This window comes from Pristis pectinata, chromosome 10, assembly GCF_009764475.1.
Source record: "Pristis pectinata isolate sPriPec2 chromosome 10, sPriPec2.1.pri, whole genome shotgun sequence".
Lineage (NCBI taxonomy): Eukaryota > Metazoa > Chordata > Chondrichthyes > Rhinopristiformes > Pristidae > Pristis > Pristis pectinata.
Window position 1 is genome coordinate 96,722,380 of NC_067414.1, and position 23,505 is coordinate 96,745,884.

The window sequence follows — 23,505 nt, forward strand, 5'->3', positions numbered from 1 at the left end:
CTGCTTGACCTGCTGAGTTCCTTCAGCAGACTGTGTGTTGCTCCACAGTCCAGCACCTGCAGTCTCCTGTGTCTCTGTATCTATTGACCTCTGTTTTGAATGGTCAGTGAATCAGCCTCCACAGTCCCCAGGGTAGAGAATTCCAAGGTTCACCATCCTCCAAGTGAAGAAATGTATCTTCACCTCAGTCGTGGTAACTGACCTACCTCTTTTTCTGTAGTGGTGCCCTCCAGTCCTAGACTTCTCAGCCAGGAGGAACATCCTCAATACACTCAGCCTGTTGAGCCCTGTTACACTTTATATATCTCCATATATAAAGTAACTAGTCTCTAAAGGATAGAAACCTTTCATCTTTAATGGTCAGTCCAAGGGCATAGGCGGAGCCTGTGGGCGAGCTGTCAGTCAAATAGGTATGGGTGGGGCCTGTGGGTGAGCTGTCAGTCAAATAGGTGTAGGTGGGGCCTGTGGGTGAGCTGTCAGTCAAATAGGAATGGGCAGAGTGTGTGTGAGCTGTCAGTCATATGGGTATGGGTGGGACCTGTGGGTGAGCTGTCAGTCAAATAGGTGTGGGCGGGGCCTGTGGTGAGCTGTCAAAGGGTGGGGCCTGTTGGTGAGCTGTCAGTCATGGGTGTGGGCGGGGCCTGTGGTGAGCTGTCAAAGGGTGGGGCCTGTTGGTGAGCTGTCAGTCATGGGTGTGGGCGGGGCCTGTGGTGAGCTGTCAGTCAAAGGGTGGGTGCAGGGTCTGTGAAAAAGCTGTCAGTGGAGGGCGGAGGCGGAGCCCCGACGAGCTGTCAGTCAAACGGCGGGGGCGGTGCCCGTGGAGGAGCCGTGGGTGATGTCCTATGATGACAACGGGCAATGCATGGAGATACCCAGCAGGTCGGGCAGCGTCTGCGGGCAGGGAATCTGAGTCAGTGGGTCAATGACGAGAGCTGCCCGAGCCGGGAGCGCGCCTGGACCAGCGGAACTGTCAATCAAAGCGTGGGCAGCCGGCTTGCACCGCCCACTGCTTTGCCTTGCAGCCCAGGGCCAGGGCAGGTATGAGGAATGCGAGATTACTCCGGCAACCGACGTACAGTGAAGAGACTGCAATCACATTCCCATCTCCCCCCCCCCCAAAAAAAACCTAAATAATAACGGATTTTGCTGCAATGTTTTTGTTTGCAGATGCATGGTAATTATGCACCCGAGAGTCTTACACAAAAATGCCTTTCCCTGTGCAGGGACTTACTAGGAGCAGCACAGGTTTGCAAAGAGCAGACACCAGTGCTATCAGCACTTAAGCTTCCGAATTTTGTTTTGTCCGGGCGAGGTTGTCAACCGCGCTGTTACATATTTAATGATTCCTCTCCAGGTTGTTACAGTCGCTGCTGCCGAGAGATGTATCATGGAGCGACTTCCAGCAGCCGAGTTTCAGTTGGGACCCACCGGCATCTTCCAGTGGCCGCTCTGATGCTCTGCGCTGATGTCTTGCTTTGTGTGTGCACTGCGGATCAGATGTCCGGTAAGTTCCCGAACAGGACTGGACCGAGTCCCGTTGTGTTAGTAATGCCTTAGCGCGAATGTGGTTCAAGCCCGTGTTATTGCAAAATGCATAAATATGAATTGTACAGGTTAAGATCTGTTCCAATCTCCTATAGTATAAGCCAGATGTGCATATATTTAAATGATATAAATATTTATGGATAGTTGATTATTTCAATGTACACCATTGCAGTGAGTCTTGCCCTAAGTTGACTGATACCGCCTTGTGAGGGTTGAAGATGGTAAGATACAGGAGCAGAATTAGGCCATTCGGCCCATCAAGCCTGCTCTGCCATTGGCTGATTTACTTTTCCCTCTCAACCCCATTCTCCTGCCTTCTCCCCGTAACCTTTGACACCCTCACTAATCAAGAACCTGTCAACCTCCGCTTTAAATATACCCAATGACTTGGCCTCCACAGGCAATGAATTCCACAGATTCACCACCCTCTGGTTGAAGAAATTCCTCCTCACCTCAGTTCTAAAGGGACGTCCTTCTATTCTGAGGCTGTGCCCTCTGGTCCTAGACTCTCCCACTACTGGAAGCATCCTCTCCACGTCCACTCTATCTGGGCCTCTGAAGGTGACTTCCACACCGGTGGTGTGGGTTCTGAGATACCACATGAGGCTGGTGCAGACTCTTCCACGGATGGGGCAGGAGGTGTGTAACTGGGAGTGGGCCCTGGGTGGTCTGTGAGGCGGTGTGTTCCTTCCCTCACTGACACAGGGCGTCTGAGAGCTCCCGATGCATGGACTCGAGGTTCCCGACGCCATCCTGAATGCTCCTTCTCCACTCTGAGTGGTCACGGGGCCAGGTATTCCCAGTGACGATGTTGCATTTCTCCAGTAAGGCTTTCAGTGCATCTGCCCAATGATTTCTTCCTGTGACAGAGCTCGGAATAGATTGCGAAAAAACAGAAAATGCTGGAAATACTCAGCTGGTCAGGCCGCATTTGTGGGAAGAGAAACAAGAGTCGGCATTTCAAAGGCAGAGACCCTTCGTCAGGGCTGAAGAGGAGACTAAGGGGGCTGGAAGAGCTGCCGGGAGAGTGGGATATATCCGGGGTGACCACAGGGATATCTGTCAGCAAGGTTGTCTGGTCAGTGAGTCAATGGGAGCAGTCAGAGAGAGAGGACATAGACAAAAGAATGTGGGAGTTGCAAAATACAGAGCTGGAAGACGTGTCCAGCAGGTCAGGCTGGGTGTGTCCTCCACTCAGAGAGAGAGAGAGAAAGGGAAAAAACTGAGCTAATATCACAGATTGACTGATATAGACAGAGATATCAAGTTACCTGAAGTTGTACAGCTCGGTGTTGAGTCCTAGAAGGTTGCAATGTGCCCTGACAGAAGATGAGATGTTATTCTTCAAGCTTGCATTGGGCCTCATTGTAACAGTGCAGGCCACAGTCTGATAGGTGAGAGTGGGAAGTGGGATGGGGAATTAAAGTGACAGGCAACGGGAAGCTCAGGGTCACCCTGTGGACTGAACGTGGGTGTTCCACAAAGCAATCTGGGTTCGGTCTCCCCAGTGTAGCGGAGACCGCACTGTGAGCACCGAATGCAGTTCACTGGACTGGAAGAAGTGCAAGTGAATCGCCACTTCGCCTGGACTGTCTGGGTCCCGGGATGGTGGGAAGGGAAGGGGTGAAAGGACAGGCGTTGTATCGCCTGCAGTTGCATGGGAATGTGCCATAAGAATGGGGTGGTTGGTAGGGATGGACGAGCGGACCCGGGGGTCAGGAAGGGAATGGTCCCGGCAAAATGCTGAGAGGGGAGGAGAAGGGAAGATGTGTCTGGTGGCGGAAACTGCATTGAATGACCTGTTGAATACAGATGCTGGTGGGGTGGGAGGTGAGGACGAGGCAGACCCCATCCTTGTCCTGTCCCAGAGGAGAGCAGGTGGGAGCAGAGGTGCGGGAAATGGATGAGGTGTGGCCAAGGGCTTTGTTAACCATGGCAGAGGGGAAGCCACGGTTCAGGAAGAAAGAAGATGTTTCAGAGGCACCTGCATGGAGAGTCTCATCATCGGAGCAAATACGACGGAGGACCCGGGAGAGCGGAACGGTCCTTACGGGAGGCAGGGTGGGACAGAGCAGTGGGGATAGCTGTGGGAGTCAGTCGGCTTGTCCTGGATGCCAGGAGCTGGCCTGTCTCCTGGGATGGAAACAGAGAAAAGGAAGGGCACCGTCAGGGCAGAAACTGGCAGCAAAAGTAATGAAGCTGCAGAGTTCTGCATGAGTGCAGGAGGCAGCACCAATGCAGTTGTTAACCTGCTGGAAGATGGGTCGGGGGAGTGGGTCCCGGCAGGACTGGAACAAAGATTGTTCCACGTGTCCCACAAAGGGAGCGGCAGAGCTTGGGCCCGTGCGAGTGCCCGTGGTCACACCTGTGATCTGGAGGAAGTGAGTGGACTGGAAGGAGAAGTTGTTCAATGTGAGGACACTCAGCCAGGTGAATGAGTGTGTTGGTGGGGTCGGGGTATTGGTATTGGTTTATTATTGTCACTTGTACCGAGGTACAGTGAAAAACTTGTCTTGCACACCGATCATACAGATCAATTCATTACACAGTGCAGTTATATTGAGTTAGTACAGAGCGCATTGAGGTAGTACAGGTAAAAACAATAACAGTACAGAGTAAAGTGTCACAGCTACAGAGAAAGTGCAGTGCAATAAGGTGCAAGGTCACAACAAGGTAGATCATGAGGTCAGAGTCCACCTCATTGTATAAGGGAACCGTTCAATAGTCTTATCACAGTGGGGGAGAAGTTGTCCTTAAGTCTGGTGGTACGTGCCCTCAGGCTCCTGTATCTTCTACACAATGGAAGAGGAGAGAAGAGAGAATGTCCCGGGTGGGTGGGGTCTTTGATTATGCCGGCTGCTTCACCAAGACAACGAGAGGTAAAGACAGAGTCCATGAGGGGAGGCTGGTGTCCGTGATGCGCTGGGCTGTGTCCACAACTCTCTGCAGCTTCTTGCGATCCTGGGCAGGGCAGTTGCCATACCAAGCTGTGATAGTGGAAGAAGTTGTTCAACGTGAGAACACTCAGCCAGGTAAATGAGTGTGTTGGGGGGATGAGGGAAGAAGCAGCGGCCCTTGGACCCACCTGATGTGGGACAGAGGTGTAAAGAAATTGTGCGTCCACGGTAACGATGAGTCTTTTGGGACCAGGGAATGGGAAACAGCCAAAGTGGCAGAAGCGTTGACGGTGTCACGGATATAAGTGGGAACAGGCTGGACCACGGGAAAGGGTAGAGTTTAAGGTAGGAAGGAGGAAGTTTGGAAGGGCGAGGACAGGCTGAAACAACGGGACTGTCGGGGTTGTCCTGCCTGTAGATTTCGGGCTGGAGATAGGTGTGTGGGTCAGGAACGCTGGAAGCTGTGGAGGAAAGATCTTCTGAGGAAATGAGGTCCATGACTCTCTGAGGCATGAGTTCAAATCCTGGCTCAGCAACTGTGGAATGTAAATTAAGGAATTTAAAAGGGGGGGGTGCAAGATAAACACAAGCTAGTCTCCGTAATGATGAACCCAAAACTACTGTGTTGTTGTAAATACCCTCTGGTTCTCTGTTGCCCCTATGGGGAAGGAAATCCGCCATCCCTACTGGTGACTCCAGACCCATTCCGTGGGCTTGACTGTCGGATGCTCTCTGGAAAAGGCCTCAGCATGGAACCCCAGATCCTAAACCACTGGGGCTAACGAACCAAAAGGTGAGGCTGTGCAACAGCACCTCAGAGAGTGGGACGGACAGAGAGGCGGGCATTTGGTACTCGTGGGCAGTGGTCAGAGAGACGATGGAGGGGAGCAGGAGGATCCCAGTCACAGGTTGAACCAGGACAGACCCAGAGCTTGGAACAGCCCGCCACTGCTCCACAAGAGAGGTTCGAACAGTGAGCTTTGGCAGAAGTCAAGTGGAGGTTATTACCATGTGCACAAGTACGGTGAGGTACAGGTACAGTGAAAAACTTGCTCACAGCAGCATCACAGGCACGTAGGTACAGACAGCACACAGGACATAAAATATACATAAATTGTACAATATAGTGAAGAAAAAGGCTGTCAAAACAATACATTAGTGCAAAACAAAGATACAATCAGGGACAAGTCCATGACGGTGCAAGAGGTGGTCCGTAGTGTTCCGTTGCTGAGGTAGGGTTCGGGTTGTGCAGGTTGGTTCATGAGGCTGGTCATGGAACACATTCACTCCAGCCTCCTGCCGAGCTCGACCCACTGCAGTTTGCCTACCGCCGAAACAGGTCTACAGGTAGCTGTTCCCGAACCTGGTGGTGTGGGACTTCTGGCTCCTGTGCCTCCTGCCCGATGGTAGCAGCGAGCTGTGCTCCTTCTCTCTGCGTACAGACAGAAGCTGAAACATGAGGATCCAGTACAGAGTCACACAGTGCTGGTCTGAGGAAATCGAGGAGCTTCTACGCGACTGCTTTGAGTCAGTGGACTGGACAATATTCGGAGACTCAGCTACCAGCCTAGTTGAGTATGTCACCACCGTCACAGACTTTATCAGCAAGTGTGTTGAGGACTGTGTACCAAAGAGGACAATCCGGGTGTTCCCAAACCGGAAAATATGGATGAACCGGGAGATCCACTCTGGGAGTCAAGGGCTGCGGCGTCCAAATCAGGTGACCTTGACCTATGCAAGAAATCGAGATACGACCTCCATAAAGCTGTCGGAGATACCAAGAGACAATGCCAGTCCAAAACTGAATCCCAGACCAGCCATCAGCTGTGGCAGGATTTATGTGCTATAATGGGCTACAAAACAAAGTCAGGCAGCATCGCTGACAACAGCGCATCCCTTCCCAATCAGCTTAATGCATTCTATGCACATTTTGAACTGAGGGAGATTGGAAAGTCACCACCCACCCCAACAGCCTCCAATGCACCTGAACCCATGGTCACCGTTGGGGATGGAAGATCAGTCTTCCGGAGAGTGAACCCACAGAAAGCATCTGACCCTGATGGTGGCCCTGGCTGTGTCCATAGATCCTGAGCAGATCAGCTGGTGGGGGTACTTGCAGACATATTTAGCCTCTCCCTGCTTCAAACTGAGGTTCCCACCTGCTTTATGACGGCCGCTATCATCCCAGTACCTAATAAAACAAGATAACGTGTCTTAACAACTACCACCCCGTGGCTCTGACATCCACCATCATGAAGTGCTTCGAGAGGCTGGTCACCGCACGCATTAACTCCAGCCTCCCGGAAAACCTCGACCCACTGCAATTCGCCTACCGCCGAAACAGGTCTACAGCGGCCGCCACCTCCCTGGCCCTACACTCAGCTCCAGAGCACCTAGACAGTAAAGTCACCTACGTTAGACTATTGTTTATTGACTACAGCACCACCTTCATTACTATAATTCCAAGCAAACTCATCACAAAACTTTGGCACCTGGGACTCAACACCTCCCTCACCAATTTTTATCGATGCACCATAGAAAGCATCCTATCTGGATGCATCACGGCTCGGTCCAGCAACTGCCCTGCTCATGACCATAAGAAATCACAGAGAGTTGTTGACACAGCTCAGCACATCACAGAAACCAGCCTCCCCTCCATGGGTTCTGTCTATACCTCACGCTGCCTCGGAAAAGCAGCCAGCATAATCAAAGACATTCTCTCTTCTCCCTTCTCCCATCGGGCAGAAGATACAAAAGCCTGAAAGCACGTACCACCAGGCTCAAGGACAGCTTCTATCTCGCTGTTATAAGACTATTCAACACTTCCCCAGTACGATAAGATGGACCCTTGACCTCACAATCTACTTCATTATGACCTTGCACCTTATTGTCTGCCTGCACTGCACTTTCTCTGTAGCTATAACACTTTATTCTGCATTCTGTTATTGTTTTCCCTTGTACTATGTCAATGCACTGTAGTAATGAATTAATCTGTACAAACGGTATGCAAGACAAGTTTTTCACTGTACCTTGGTACTTGCGACAATAATAAACCAATTCCAAGGCCATGACCCAGACGGTGGGGATCCTTGATGATAGATGCCAGCTTCTCAAGGCAGTGCCTCCTGTAGATGCTGTCAGTGGTGGGGAGAGCCATGCCTGGGGTGGTCCAGGCCGTGTCCACTGCTCTCTGCAGCCTCCTGCGTCCCTGTGTGTTGGAATTGCTGTACCAGACCATGATGCAACCAGTCAGGATACTTTCAACAGTGCATCTGTAGAAGTTTGTTAGAGTATTTCGTGATGTGTCAAACCTCTTTATTGCAGAACACAGATATGGTTTATGTAACCTCATTTCCCCAAGAGCATTACTGTATACACATTAACTTAGCTGAAAGTTTTGATGCGATTCCAACCTCCCACTTCCCACATTGATGTATCTATCCACGGCCTCCTGTACTGCCTGCTGAGGCCGGGCGCAGGTTGGAGGAACAACACCTCGTATTCCGTCTTGTAGTCTCCAACCTGACGGCCTCAGCATCGATTTCTCTGACTTCCGTAACCCCTCTCCTCTGTTCTCCCTCCCCCCTTTTGTTTCCCCTCATTCCCAGGGCCCCCTCACCCCTTCTCTTTCCCCTCCCCCACCCTCACAGCCTGCCCACCTCCTTCCTTTATTCCACGGTCCACTGTCCTCTCCTATCGGATTCCTTCTTCAACCCTCGGCCTCTTCTACCTCTCACCTCCCAGCTTCTCACATCATTCCCACTTCCCCCTCTCCCCCACCCACCAACCTTCCCCCTCTCACCTGGAATCACCTGTCACCTGCCAGCCTGTGCTCCTCCCTCTCCCCCACCTTCTTATTCTGGCTTCTGCCCCCTTCCTCTCCAGTCCTGATGAAGGGTCTCGGCCCGAAACGTCAACTGTCCATTTCCCTCCACAGATGCTGCCTGACCTGCTGAGTTCCTCCAGCAGTGTGTTAGTCCCTCCCAGTTATCAGTGATTCTCCGCACAAACCCTTATTTTCGCTGTTAGAGCACTGAACATATTTGGGAAGAAATTGTGGAAAATTTGACACACTTGTTGCCTGGTCGAGTTGTGACCTGCCTGCCCTGAATATCCCTCAGCCTGTCCCTCGGGGAAGTGTCCCTTTTCCCCGATGAACATATTTCTGAAGTTCCCGGTCTGTATCTGACCCCCCCCCCCCCCCCCCCCCCATTAGAGTTAAGCTGGTTCTTGGCACATCTCTGGGCAGCTTGTGCCCAGAAACATTTCTCACTTCAGAATCAAGACCAGATTTATTATCACTGACATATGATGTGAAATGTTGTTTTGCGGCAGCAGTACAGTGCAAAGACATAGACTCCTGACCTCACAATCTACCTTGTCTGACCTTATTGTCTACCTGCACTGCACTTCCCCGTAGCTGTGACACTTTGCTCTGTTCTCTGTTATTGTTTTTACCCTGTACTACCTCAATGCACTGTGTAATGAATTGGTCAGTACGATCGGTATGCAAGACAAGTTTTTCACTGTACAAGTGACTATGATAAACCAATACCAATAGTTACAGAAATAAATAAATAGTGCAAACAGAAAGGAATAACGAGGAGTGTTCTTGGACACTGTCTGCCTCTCATAATTTTCTATAACTCTATCAGACTCTCCCTCGGCCTCCTCCGCTCCAGTGAAAACAACCCCAGCCTGTCCAGTCTCTCCCATCACTGAAGCACTCCCCTGCGCCCTCTCCTGCACTCCAGAGACCCCGGTTCGATCCTGACCTCAGGTGCCGTCTGTGTGTGGAGCTTGCACGTTCTCCCTGTGACTGGGTGGGTTTCCTCCGTGTGCTCCGGTTTCCTCCGTGCTGGTGGGCTACTGAACAACTGTATGCTGCCCCTGATGTTTGTGGGTTGCAGCAGGATCAGGGAGGGGGTTGAACATTGAGAGAGAATAGGGTGCAGAGGAGTAAGTCAGGGAATGGGATTGATGGGATTGCTCTGAGGGCCAGCATAGGCTTGATGGGCCAAATGGCCTATGCCGTAAGGAATTATGAGAAGGTATGAGGTCTGAACCAATAATGTGTATTCCAAAAAGGCAGAGAACCGAGCATTGAGCCCCATTGACCTTCCAATCACAAACACCATCAACCATTACCCGACTCATCACTCCAGCGCAAGAGATAATTCTTTAAGAGTCTAAGTTGAGTTTATTGTCATATGCACAAGTACCTGTGTGCACAGGTGCAGTGAAAAACTTACTTGCAGCAGCATCACAGGCACAGAGCGTTAGAAACACAACATTCACAAAAAAATGTAAATTACACATAAATTATACAAGAAAGAACACAGTTAGAACAAACAAGAACAAAGCCCGTTGTAGTGCAAAGTGGTCATGGTGTTGCTATACTGAGGTAGTGAGTAGGTTTGTGCAGGTTGTTTAAGAACCGAATGGTTGAAGGGAAGTAGCTGTTCCTGAACCTGGTGGTGTGGGACTTCAGGCTTCTGTACCTCCTGCCCAATGGTAGCTGTGAGAAGGTGGCACAGCCCGGATGGTGGGGATCTTTGATGATAGATGTTGCCTTCTTGAAGTATTATGTAGATACTTCCGATGGTGGGGAGGGACGTGCCCGTGATGTATTGGGCTGAGTTTACTCTCTGCTTTGTCCACCTGCTTGTAACATCCTCAAGGATCTTGAATATACTTAGAAATGAGGCAGTTAGCTGCAACTCATTACTTAGTCATTAATGTTACTAGGTTAAAGAGTCAGAGGCCTACAACACAGAAACAGGCCCTTCGGCCCACTGAGTCCGTGCTGACCATTTACACCAATCCTACACTAATCCCATTTTATTCTCCCCACATTCCCATCGACTCCCCCCAGATCCCACCCCTCACCCACACACTGGGCGCAATTTACAGCGGCCAGTTATCCTGTTCTTAGAGGCACGAGGGAACGTCGACTGTCCACTTCCCTCCACAGATGCTGCCTGACCTGCTGAGTTCCCCCAGCATCTTGTGTGTTTAACCTATTGTTGGGATGTTTGGAACTTCAGCTGAATGGAAGTGGGACTGTTTGGTGGGACTGTTTGGGCAATGTTTGAGGCTCGTCCTTCCCACTGAGTGTCCGGTGGGATGTGTGGGGGGGAGTGTGACCGTGGTAACGTGTGGACTCTTGCCTTCGCAGCTCCTACCTGCACGGTGCTGAGTGTGATGAATGCGGAGGTGGAGAACCGGACCTACCAGGTGGGAGAGGTGCTGGGCTTCCAGTGCCTGGCCGGATACCACCTCGACTTCCACTCCTCCCACCTCCAGCCCCGGTGCCGGGGAGATGGAGAATGGAGCTCAGTCCCCAAATGCATCAGCAACTTTGTGATGGGCCGCTCGTCAGGTGAGGGAGGGCGAGGCTGGAGGGGGAATGGGGGCGAGGGAGAAGGGATGTGAGTGGAAGGAGTGGGGGAGAGAGGGAGGGGGAGTTGGGGAGAGAGGGAGGGGAGAGGGCGGAGGAGGGGGGAGGGAGGGGGGAGGGGAGGGGAGGAGGAGGAGGATGGGGGAGAGGGAAGGGAGGGGAGGACGGGGGAGAGGGAGGGGAGGATGGGGGAGAGGGAGGATGGGGGAGAGGGAGGGGGGAAGGGGTAGAGGGGAGGAAGGGAGAGAGAGAAGGGATGGAGGAAGGGAGGATGTGGAGAAGGGATAGGGAGGGGAGAAGAGTGGGGAGGAGGGAGAAGGGATAGGGAGGGGAGGAGAGGAGAGGGGGAGGATGAGGGACGGGGAGAGGAGGGAGGATGGGGGAGAGGGGGAGGATGAGGGAGGGGAGGGAAGATGGGAGAGAGGGTGAGGTTGGGAGGGTTACATTTTGGCTGGAAGAATGAGAGGAATGTAAACCAGAGCCCACGTCCTGACAGCGGATTGGTCACACACCCCCAGGCCCACGTCCTGACAGCGGATTGGTCACTCACACCCCCGGGCCCACGTCCTGACAGCGGATTGGTCACTCACACCCCAGGCCCATCTCCTGACAGTGGATTGGTCACTCACACCCCCAGGCCCACCTCCTGACAGCGGATTGGTCACTCACACCCCACAAGTCCACCGGGCAGTGATCAGCGTGGGACGTCCTGCAGATACTGCGGGACGGGGCACTATGGAACCTGTGGGGTGGTTCCCGGAGCAAACAGTCCAAACCATCTGGCAGAACGCCTCATCGCCAGGCTTGACCAACAAGCCCCAAGACCTTGCTTGGGTGACGGTGAGAGAGGCCCTCCCTGTCAGAGCTTTCCTCTGCAGACCACACATCACCCCCAATGCACGCTGCCCTCGGGATGGCTGCGGTGGGGAGCAGACGGTCACCCACCTCTTTGCAGACTGTGGATTTGCTCAGAGGGTGCGGAGACGGATGCGAGGGTCCGTGTCCCGGTTCATCGCCAGCAGCTGCATGACAGAGGACACTCTGATCTCCGGGCTGTTCCCGGGGGGACACACCGAGACAGACATCAAGTGTTGCTGGAGGGTCATCAACTCGGTGAAGGACACCCTTTGGTCTGCCCGAAACTGGTTGGTCTCCCAACACAGTGAGATGTCCGTAAGGGAATGCTGCTGACTGGCACAGTCCTGGCTGCAGGAGTCCGTGCTGAGGGACACACTGAAGCTGGGTGCAGCCAATGCAAAGGCTCTGTGGAGAAGATCCACAGTCTCGGCTCCTTCTTATACTGCACGTGGAGGGACGGGGTTGGGTGGCGAAGCCCCTCGAACAATGAAAGGGGTCTCACCTCGGGGCCACGTGAGTGGCAACAGTGCGATGTTTGGTTTTTTCATAAGTTTACACTACTGAATGTAACGACCATGAATGTAAAAGTTTTATGCACTGTTTTTTCCTTTGTATTTATTCTTTTATTATGAATAAAGTCTGTTTTTGAAATAAAAATAATTACGCTTGTTGTTGCAGAGGTCGGTGCTGTGGAGACCTGCCCTGAACCCAGCCCTCCAGACCATGGGGGGAGGCTCCCTTCCTCCCCCAGCCTCTTCCACGAGGGTGCTCTGATCCGCTTCCACTGCCAGCACGGGTACAAACTGAGGGGCCCACCGAAGGCGGAGTGTGAGCGCCAGGAGGACGGAACCCTGGCATGGGAGCCCAGCTCTGCACCACAATGTCTCCCCGAATGTAAGTCCCAGAGCAGTGAACCCTGAGTCAGCACCGAGGGAGAAGTCACGGTGATGCTGGAGGAACTCAGCAAAGCAGGAGGTCAACTTTTCAGGTTAGAGGGCTTCCTGTTACGTCGGTAGTAGGATAGTTTGGAAAAATTAACCAAAGAAGGGTCCTGACCCGAAACGTTGACCTCCTGCTTTTCCCCACGGATGCTGCCTGGCCTGCTGAGTTCCTCCAGCATCATCGTGGTTCTCATCTAGATTCCAGCATCTGCAGTCCTTTGTTTCTCTCAGAGGGAGAAATCAGCTCAGTCACTCACACAGCAATGTGTGAGCGTGTAATTGTTTCTGTAAGTGTGTGTTCATGTGAATATATGTACACATGTCTCTGTACATATCCATGCATGTGCCTGTGGATCTATGATACGTCTGTGCATGCTTCTATATCTGTGTTTTCTGCAAGAGTGTTCATCAACAAGCTCTGGGCAAGGGACGGGTAATTGATTTGCAACAACTTTACAGCAGGCAAGTCAAGTCAAGTCTGGAGAAGGTGGTCCCGTATCTCGGGAGCTGCCTCTCAGTGAAGGAGGCATCAGTAATGAGTGGGACAGGCTGCAGTACCTTTCCCTCAAGAGGGCCAAGGGTGACAGGGTAGAGGTGCTTCACAAAATAATGGGGTTCGATACAGGGGGGGGTGCAGAGAACATGGCCACGTGGGGGAGACAATGCTGGATAATCAGAAGAGGTGGTTTTGTTAAACAGAGTTTGGTTAATTTCTCCAAGCTATCCTACTACAGATGTAAGAGGAAGCCAAATTCCACGTTATTGATGCGGATGGTGAGCAGAATCCTGGGGAACAACATAGTTCACTCTCGTCTCACTCTCTGAACCCTCCAGCCCTCTGTCAGTCCGTTTTGCAGGCTTGCCCCTAATTCTGTGCCCCTCAGCTATCTTCAGTAGGGTTAACCTCTCTCACAGTGCATCTACTACCTTGTTAAAAAAATGTTTCTTCGTAGTCTGGCTGCATCCTGCAAAAGGACTGGGTGGTGAGGAAGGTATTGGGAGAAATCCCAAGCCAGGCTGACCAGGAAGGAGAGCAAATGGGCCAAACACAGGTAAATGGGACTAGCTTAGACGGGCATCTTGGTCGGCATGGATGGGTTGGGCTGAAGGGCCTGTTTCCGTGCTGGTATAACTCGGGTCAAGTCGAGTTTATTGTCCTGTGCACAAGTACGGTGAGGTACAGGTAGAGTGAGAAACTTGCTCGCAGCAGCATCACAGGCACGTAGGTACAGACGACACACAGAACACTAAAGGCAGCCTTGCAGAGGTCATACCTGTCTGATAGAGTGTGTTTGCCAGTGCCTATGTGTGCGCCTGTGTGTGTGTGTGTCTATGTGCATCTGTGTGTCTGTGTATGTTTCATTCAATTACAACGTGATAGTAGGCCATTCTGCCCTTTTGATCCATGCTATCATGCTATACTGGCCTCTTTCATGTAATCTGGTCAGCATATCCTTCCAGTCTTTAGCCAGCTCCTTAAACTGATGAGGCTGGTCCCTTTAACTGCCCCCTCTGTGAGTGCGTCTGCCGTCCCGCCCTCCCCTACATCAAACACCTCTTCTGATTATCCAGCGTTGTCTCCCCCACGTGGCCATGTTCTCTGCACCCCTCCTGTATCGAACCCGTTATTTGATGAAACCCCTGTACCCTGTCACCCTTGGCCCTCTCAAGGGAAAGGTACTGCAGCCTGTCCCACTCATCACTGATGCCTCCTTCACCAAGAGGCAGCTCCCGAGATTCGGGACCACCTTCTCCAGCTGCCTCACCTCTCCAGAGACCCGGGTTCGATCCTGACCTTGGGTGCTGCCTGTGTGGAGTTTGCAGGTTCTCCCTGTGACCGCGTGGGTTTCCCCCCGGGTGCTCCGGTTTCCTCCTGTAGACATGCAGGTCGGTGGGTTAATTGGCCACTGCGAATGGCCCCCAGTGAGGGTGGGTGCAGGAGAATGGTGGGCTGAGGGAGGGGCTGACAGGGGTGCAGGGAGTGCCAGCATACACAGCAGGCTGAATGGCCTCCTCCAAAGTTATATAAGAAAATAAAAATAAGTGAATTGTATGGGATTCAGCCGGTTAGTGAACATTTACTTAACGAATCTTCACCGCTGGAAAGTTTCAGCCTGTAAGTTTTGTCTTGGCAAGACCAGCAGGGAATGGCTTTTGATGTACTGCATCCTGAATGGAGGAGCTGACGAGCCTCTGGGCTGCCACCACCCACCACAACTAGTCTTCCCTGTGCAAGGGTTTACAGGACCTCCCACCGTACAACTCGCCGCACGGTGAAGGGAGCCGGTCCCACCTGTTGACCGGGGGGTAGACCCATGCACGATCATTCTCGCACCTTGAGCTCCGATATCGTGCCGGGGTGCCCTGCGTTAGATGGTGGTGTGGATGCTAGTCTGGGGAACACAATGATCACCTCTGGTGATGGGCGAGCTTGTGCCAAGTAGCACCCAGTGGAATAATTAAAACCAGTGCTCAAACAAGAGTGGAGAGGCAACCTGTTATATTTCATATCATTCATTATTCCTTACAATATAGAAGGCCGTTCAGCCCATTTAGCCTGACCTACTATCGGAGGAGTCCCATCAATCCCATTCCATTTCCCTGTAACCCGTTCTCCCCACGTTCTCATCAACTCCCCCCAGACTCTACCCCTTGCCCACACACCGGGGACAACTTAACCCACTGACCCACACGTCTTTGGGATGTGGGGGGAAACTGGAGCACCCAGGGGAAACCCATGGGGAAACGTGCAAACTCCACACAGACAGCAAAGCCCACGGGGTCACAGGGAGAACGTGCAAACTCCACACAGACAGCAAAGCCCACGGGGTCACAGGGAGAACGTGCAAACTCCACACAGGCAGCAAAGCCCACGGGGTCACAGGGAGAACGTGCAAACTCCACACAGGCAGCACTGGACATCAGGATCACTGTGTCTCTAAGGCAGCTGTATTATGTACTGTGCCACCCCCCTCCCGACTCTTGCGGCTGCCAGCGACTCCATATCTCTGATGTCCCTCCCCGGCCACTCCCACACGACTCCCAGTTCCAGCCCGGTGGGAGTGACAGCCCTCAGGAGAGGAGGGAGGGCAGGAGACGGGCTGGGTAAGGCTGGTCACCCGATGGCTGCCCGCTCCTCACCTGCTGCCTCTTCACTCCAAGGGACCGAGTGCCCCCTGCCATCCATTGAGGATGCTGACGTGTACAACATCACCTACCGTCCCGGGGACCGTCTGATCATCAGCTGTCACCAGGGCTTCCAGATCCGTTACCCCGACATGGACATCATGGCAGCAGTGTGTCCAGAGGATGGGACATGGGACAATCTGCCCAGCTGCCAAGGTCTGTATGCCTTCAGGTAATGAGACACAGTTTCTGCATCAATGCCTCCCACCACATGTCGTGCACAGACTATAAGAGCTGGGACGTCACGCTGCAACCTTATAGAGCACTAGTCAGCCCACAGCTGGGTTATTGTTCACCCCATTGTAGGAAGGAGGTGGTTGCACTAGGGAGGGGATTCACCTCTGCAGTGCACTCAGTCTTTTTCCCCAGGGTTGGGGAATCAAGAATTAGAGGGCACAGGGTTGAGGGGAGAGATTTAATAGGAACCTGAGGGGCAACTTTTTCACCCAGAGGGAGGTCCGTATATGGAACGAGCTGCCAGAGGAAGTGGTTGAGACAGGTACGTTAACAACACTTGGACAGGTACATGGATAGGAACGGTTTAGAGGGGTATGAGCCAAAGGCGGGCAAATGGGACTCACTTGGACGGGCACCTTGGTCGGCATGGACCAGTTGGGCCGAAGGGCCTGTTTCCGTGCTGTATGGCTCTATGACCAGGATGGAGTGTTTCAGATATGTGCCTGAGTTTGTTTTCTTTGGAGGGGAAGAGGCTGAGGGGGAACCTGAAAGAGTTAAACAAAATGATGAGGGGTTGAGAGTAAGGATCCTTTTCCCATGGCGGGGGGGGTGTAAGACGAGAGGAAGCAGGGCGATAGGTGGTACGGAGGGGATCTGAGAGGGGGTTGTTTCATGCAGAGGGTGCTAGGGCTTGGAACTCGCTGCCTGAGGGATTGGTGGAGACAGAGACTCCCACAACATTTAACATGTATCTGGACCTGCTTCAGTGCTATATGACAAACCAAGCCTGCGTGGGGTTTGACCTCAGCATCTTGGGATGGTGGTTGGGTGGAGGGTGGAGGGAGCAGAGTGAAGACCAGGGATGGAGGGAGCGAGTACAGGGAGTGAAAGGGAGGGATACAGGGCAAAGAGATGGCAGAGAGGTGGAGGCAGATAAGGAGAGGATGGAGGGGGAGGGTGGAATGGGAGGGGAGGGGAGGGAGGGACCATATTGTTTTCAACAAGCTGCCTAATGTGACTGCTGTTTAGCAAGGCAGAGTGATGATTGGTTAATCCCCTTGTCAATCAAGCTTGGTCACTGCTCTGCAGTAAGAGTCTGCGATTTTATGCATAGAATTTACATTCCTACTCTTTGTACTCTGTTAACCAACTGCATATTACCCCAATTTCAAGTGCTCTAACCTTATACCAATCTCCCCTCTGGGACTGTACTGAAACCTTTGAAAATCCAAATATACCACATCTGCTGGTTCTCCCGCATCTACTTTCCTACCTACCAGCCTCCCCTCCGTGGACTCTGTCTATACCTCTCGCTGCCTTGCTGAAGCAACCAGCATAATCAAAGACCCCACCCACCCGGGTCATTCTTTCTCCTCTCCCATCAGGTAGAAGATACAGGAGCCTGAGGGCACGTACCACCAGGCTCAAGGACAGCTTCTATACCGCTGTGATAAGACTATTGAACAGTTCCCTTATACAATGAGGTGGACTCTTGACCTCACGATCTACCTTGTTATGACCTTGCACCTTATTGCACTGCACTTTCTCTGTAGCTGTGGCACTTTACTCTGCATTCTGTTATTGTTTTTACCCTGTACTACCTCAACGCACTGTGTAATGAATTGATCTGTACGATCGGTGTGCAAGACAAGTTTTTCACTGTACCTCAGTACAAGTGACAATAATAAACCAATCCCAATACCACATACCAACACCTACTATTGACTGACACAGTGTTATTCGTAAATATTCTACATTTTTATTTATTCATTGGAGTTCTTTTTTAAACATGCACCTTGCCCACAAAATTTGCAGATATACAATACAGGATATATAACACTTTGGTTAGGCTGGGATTGGAGCATTGTGTGCAGTTCTGGTCACCCCCTTACAGGAAGGATGTGGAGGTTTTGGAGAGGGTGCAGAAGAGGTTCACCAGGACGCTGCCTGGATTAGAGGGCAGGTGCTATAAGGAGAGGTTGGACAAACTTGGGCTGTTTTCTCTGGAGCGGTGGAGGCTGAGGGGAGACCTGATAGAAGTTGTTTACACAGAGAGCGGTGGGTGCCTGGAACAGGTGCCAGGGGTGGTGGTGGGGGCAGATACGATAGTGGCATTAAAGAGGCTTTTAGACAGACACATGAATATGCCGGGAATAGAGGGATGTGGACCATGTGCAGGCAGATGGGATTAGTTTAATTCGGCATCATGGTCAGCACAGACATGGTGGGCCAAAGGGCCTGTTCCTGTGCTGTACTGTTCTCTGTTCTATTCCTCCATAACCATTCTTAGTGCAAGCCATATCATTCCATTTACCAACCCTACATCAATATGAAGTCAGTTTTCCCTTCACACACTTTCCTTGAACAAACAGTCCGAGGAGGGTTTTCACACAGGTTCCAGCCCCTCAGTGTGCACCAGTGGGCCAGCCTGAAGCTCTTGCCTTTCACTGCAGAGCCTTCCTGGAAGCTTCACTGAGCTCCAGCGTGGAACCACTTCCCCACACCGAGGCAGCAGACGTTCGAAGCCCCGGAGCTGGAGCGTCGCTGCTGAGTCGGCTGTTTGTTTCAGGCCTGTGAAATCGTTAAACAAGGTGTTTCGAAATGTGTGACATCAGCTGCTTTCTCACTGAGAGGGGCTGCAGCTCGATGGCCTGTTCTTGTGCACCAGAAGGATAGGAACTGCATTGACCTGACCACTGCTTGCTCCTGTGGTCTGGATTTAAAGGGGAGGGGTGGAGAGATGGGAGGGGTGGAGAGGGGAGAGATGCGGGGGGGGGGAAGAGATGGGGGAGAGGGGGAGGGGGGGAGGTGGAGAGATGGGAGGGGGGAGCCTCGGTGGTTCCAGTGCTCGTCGGGATGTCCGGACAGTCTCTGCCTTCATCAGCCCCTCAGGCGCGTTTCCTGTGGCCTTGGTTTCCCAGGATTTGGGGGTTGGATTTTCCTGGGGTGTCAGTATTCTCGGTGTTTGTAGGGGGTGGGGGGGGGCGTGGGATGGTTGGGGTTTGGATTTACAGGGAAGGGACTTGTATTTCCTGGAGTCTCTGCTTCCTGGGGAAATGGGTTTACCCCAGGGTTCGGGTTTCCCAGGAAGGTTGGATCTGCTTGGGTCTCAGTTTTTCCGAGGAGATTGGATTCTTGTGGGAGCTTGGATATCCGGGAGGGGTGGAACTGGATCTTCCTGCTTCCCAGTGTTCTGTGGAAATTGGTCTCTATGGATGGACATGGATTTTTGGGGGACTTGGATTAAGGAGGGTGGTGTGGGGCGCTCCTGGCTAATTGATCTTGGTTCTGTCCTCACTTCCCCACCCCACTCCCTGCTCTCTCTCTCCTCCCCCCTCTGCCTCCACCCCTCTCTCCCCCGTCTCCATCTGCCCCCCTCTCTCCCCCTCTCCCCTCCCCTATCTCCCCCTCTCCCCTCCCCTATCTCCCTCCCCTCATATCTCCCCCCTCATCTCTCCCCTCCCCTTCCCCTCCCTCCCATCTCTCCCCCTACCCTTCCCATCTCTCCCCCTCTCCTCCCCTCCCCTCATCTCTCCTCTCTCCTCTCCCCTCCCCCTCTCTCCCCATCTCCCCCTCCCCTCATCTCTCCCCCACCCCTCCCATCTCTGCCCCTCCCATCTCTGCCCCTCCCATCCCTCCCCCCTCCCATCTCTCCCCCCCCATCTCTCCCCTTCCCATCTCTCCCCCTCCCATCTCTGCCCCCTCCTACCTCTCCCCCCTCCCACCTCTCTCTGTCTCACCCCCTCTCCGCCCCATCCCTCCCCACCCCCACAGGGTGCCTGCGCCCCCGAGTGTTCCCCCACAGTTACGTTAACGTGTCGGATTCCCTGACCACGTTCCCAGTGGGCTCCGTGCTGCGGTACCAGTGTTTCCCGGGATACAAGCTGTCAGGTCCGGAGCTCCTGGAGTGTACCTACAACCTGCTGTGGTCAGCCGGACCCCCCGGCTGCCTGGACGTTGAAGGTAGGGTGGTCCGTGGGTCTGGTCCCGTGGGTCTGGTCCTGTGGGATGGTCCATGGGATGGTCCCATGGGGCTGGTCATAGGGTGGTCCGTGAGGTGGTCATGGGGTGGTCCGTGGGTCTGGTCCCGGTGGGTCTGATCCCGTGGGGTGGTCTGTAGGTTTGGTTGTTGGGTGGTCCGTGGGTTTGCCTGCGCATGCACCTGTTCTGACCACTCCAGCCCCCCAGAAATGGGTGGAATTGTGGGGGAGGGGTAGTGGGTCAGTGGGTGTGTCGGATGGGGGGAGTTGGGTGGGGTTCTGGGTGGGGGCTGGGTGGGACTGGGGGAGTTGGCTGGAGGGAGGTGGTCCGTGGGTTTGCCTGCGCATGCACCTGTTCTGACCACTCCAGCCCCCCAGAAATGGGTGGAATTGTGGGGGAGGGGTAGTCGGTCGGTGCGTGTGTCGGGTGGGGGGAGTTGGCTGGGGCTGTGAGGGTGGCAGATGGGTGGGGTTGTGGGAGTGGGGGGTGGGTAGGGCTGTAGCTGGAGGAGGTGGGTCCCTGGGTGGTGGAGACCACCGGGATGGTGTGACTGACCTACGACGGGTGGTCTGGGACATTGTGTTTACTCTTGTGTCCCGTTTCCCCCCGCCCCCCTCCGTGTACCCCTGTCCCACCCCGCTTCTCTCCCCCCCCCCCCCCCCCGAGGGGGCTGGTCTCACTCGCCCTGTGTGTTTGTGTGCAGCCTGCCCACTGCCCCCAATCCCGTCGCATGGAGACTACCTGTGCCACCCCTACCCCTGCGACCGGTACATCCACGGCACCGTGCTGGAGTTCTACTGCGACCCCGGCTACTCGCTCGCCACTGACTACAAGTACGTCACCTGCCAGCACGGAGACTGGTTCCCCGCCAGCCAGGTCTTCTGCCAGACAATCGGTGAGGGTGTGAGCCAGGGTCCTGGGCTCCCTCTGCTCCCGGGCAGGAGGGGACAGAGTGGGTGACAAGAACAATCTGCACTGGGGGAGCTGAGGGGGAAGGGTTTGGGCACAGGGCAGCACAGGGAGGGAGCCGTTTGTGCCCTCAGCTCTGGGTAGTTGGTTTATTATTGGCACATGTACCAAGGTGAACAACTTTGTTTTGTGTGTCACCCACACAGATCATTTCATTACACAGTGCACTGAGGTAGTACGAGGGAAAACAATAACAGAATGCAGAGTAAAGTGTCACAGTTACAGAGAAAGTGCAGTGCAGGCAGACAATAAGGTGCAAGGGCCACGACGAGATAGATTGTGAGGCCAAGAGTTCATCCTTTAGCCTATAAGAGGTCCATTCAAGGGTCTTTTAACAGCGGGACAGAAGCTGTCCTTGAGCCTAGTGGTACGTGCTTTCAGGCTTTTGTATCTTCTGCCCGATGGGAGAGGGGAGAAGAGGGACTGTCCGGGGTGGGTGGGGTCTTTGATTATGCCGGCTGCTTTACCAAGGCAGCGGGAAGTGCAGACAGAGTCCATGGAGGGGAGGCTGGTTTGTGTAACAGACTGAGCTGTGTCCACAGCACTCTGCAGTTTCCTGCAGTGATGACGAGGTAGATTGAGAGATCAGGAGTTCTTTATCACACAAGAGGTCTGTTCAGGAGTCCGATAGAAGCTGTCCTTGAGCCTGGTGGTATGTGGTTTCAGGCTTTTGTATCTTCCGCCCAATGGGAGAGGGGAGAAGAGGGAATGCCTGGGGTGGGAGGGGTCTTGCTGGCAGGGCTGATGCCCCCAGAGATGGTGGCCCAGGGGTCCACCTGGACAATGCCACAGCTCAGGGCCTTGTTGTGAGCATGCTCACCTTTAGCCTCCCCTGAGTTGAGAGGATCGAGGGAGTGTCGGGGTGCAGGGGTGGGAGTTCCCTCTGTAATTGGAGAGTCATCCAGCACCGAAACAGGCCCTTCAGCCCACCACATCCCTGCCAGCCACCTAAACCAATCCCATTTACCATCCCATTTGTCTGTAGCCTTCCATACCTTGGTGATTCAGGTGCTCTCCTAGATCCCTCCTACATTACTCAAACCATTAATGTAGATGAGTAAGGGTCCCAGCACCATCCCTGTGGTACACCCTTGGCCACCCGCCTCCAATCACAACAACTCCCCACCCTCACACTCTGCCTTCTGTTTACAAGCCAGCTCTGGATCCACCTTGCCTTAGATCCAATGATCTCTAACCTTTGGTGTTGGTTTTGCCTGTGGACTGCACCTGCCCATCGTTGCCACCTCTTTGAAAAATTCAATTAAATTTTTTTTAAGATATCTCTATTAGTCACATGTACATCGAAACACACAGTGAAATGCATCTTTTGCGTGGAGTGTTCTAGGGGCAGCCCGCAAGTGTCGCCACACTTCCGGCGCCAACATAGCACGCCCACAACTTCCTAACCCGTATGCCTTTGGAATGTGGGAGGAAACTGGACCACCCGGAGGAAACCCACGCAGACACGGGGAGAATGTACAAACTCCTTACAGACAGCGGGGGGAATTGAACCCAGGTCGCTGGCGCTGTAAGAGCGTTACGTTAACTGCTACACTACCGTGCATTTAGGGTGTCCCAACAAATCCCTGCTGAATATCCCTGATCAACCCCTGCCTCTCCAAGTGCACATTAATCCTACCCCTCAGAAGTTTTCCAAGAATTCCCTACCACTGGTGTTAGACTCCCCGGCCTGCGATTACCTGGCCTCTCTCTGCTGCCCTTCTCAAATAGAGGTGCACACTTCCAGCCTTGCCTTCCATAGCAGCTTGGGATACACCTCATCAGGCCCTGGGGATTTATCCACCTTAAAGCCTGCTCATATCTCCTCAATTTTAATAATAATATTTTCTAGAGTTTCACCACCCCGCCTGATCTCTCCAACTACAATGTCCTTCACAGTGACCACAGGTGAGAAGTATTCAATGAAGACCTCATCTCCATCCTTTGGATCCACCTACAGATTGCCCCTTTGATCCCTAAGGCGCCCTACTCTCTCCCTGGTTACCCTCTTGCCCTTAATATACTTACAAAATGCCTCGGCATTTTCCTTAATCTTGTCCGCCAGTGATATCCCGTGCCTTCTCTGTACCCTGCTCTGTTTTATGTATCTCCCCACGCATTCTGTATCCTGAGTGGCCTCTCCTGTTTCCAACTCCCTCTGTGCCGGCTTTCTTTCTTTCTCCAGCGCTTGTTCTCCCAGGGATCCCTGGACTGCTGTCCATACCTTTCACCCTCATGGGAACCTGCTGGCCCTGAACTCTCGCCTTCTCACTTTCGAACGTCTCCCACCTACCTACCTGCAAGTAGTGCTCCCAGTGTACCTTGGTCTTAACACATTGACATCAGCAATGCCAATTCAGTACTTTACTGTTTAGACCATGCTTATCTCTTTCTGTCCTTGAGTTATGGTCACCGTCTCCAAGGTGCTCTCCCGCTGATATTCCAACCACTTACCTGACAACATTCCCTAAAATTAGGTCCAGTACCACCCCTTCTCTAGAGTCATAGAGTAACACAGCATGGAAACAGGTCCTTCGGCCCAACTGGTCCA

The 23,505-nt window shown here is 53.2% G+C and overlaps 1 protein-coding gene across 1 annotated transcript in view; it reads left to right on the forward strand.

Moving 5' to 3' along the window:
- The first annotated feature begins 845 nt into the window (after positions 1-845).
- Positions 846-23,505, forward strand: part of susd4 (sushi domain containing 4) — a 28,353-nt gene continuing 5,693 nt past the window's right edge. The window contains exons 1-7 of the mRNA XM_052024122.1: positions 846-879; positions 1,355-1,504; positions 10,621-10,824; positions 12,379-12,594; positions 15,804-15,983; positions 19,779-19,967; positions 20,689-20,880. Of these exons, the coding sequence (XP_051880082.1) occupies positions 846-879; positions 1,355-1,504; positions 10,621-10,824; positions 12,379-12,594; positions 15,804-15,983; positions 19,779-19,967; positions 20,689-20,880 (1,165 nt within the window). The remainder of the gene's footprint in view (positions 880-1,354; positions 1,505-10,620; positions 10,825-12,378; positions 12,595-15,803; positions 15,984-19,778; positions 19,968-20,688; positions 20,881-23,505) is intronic.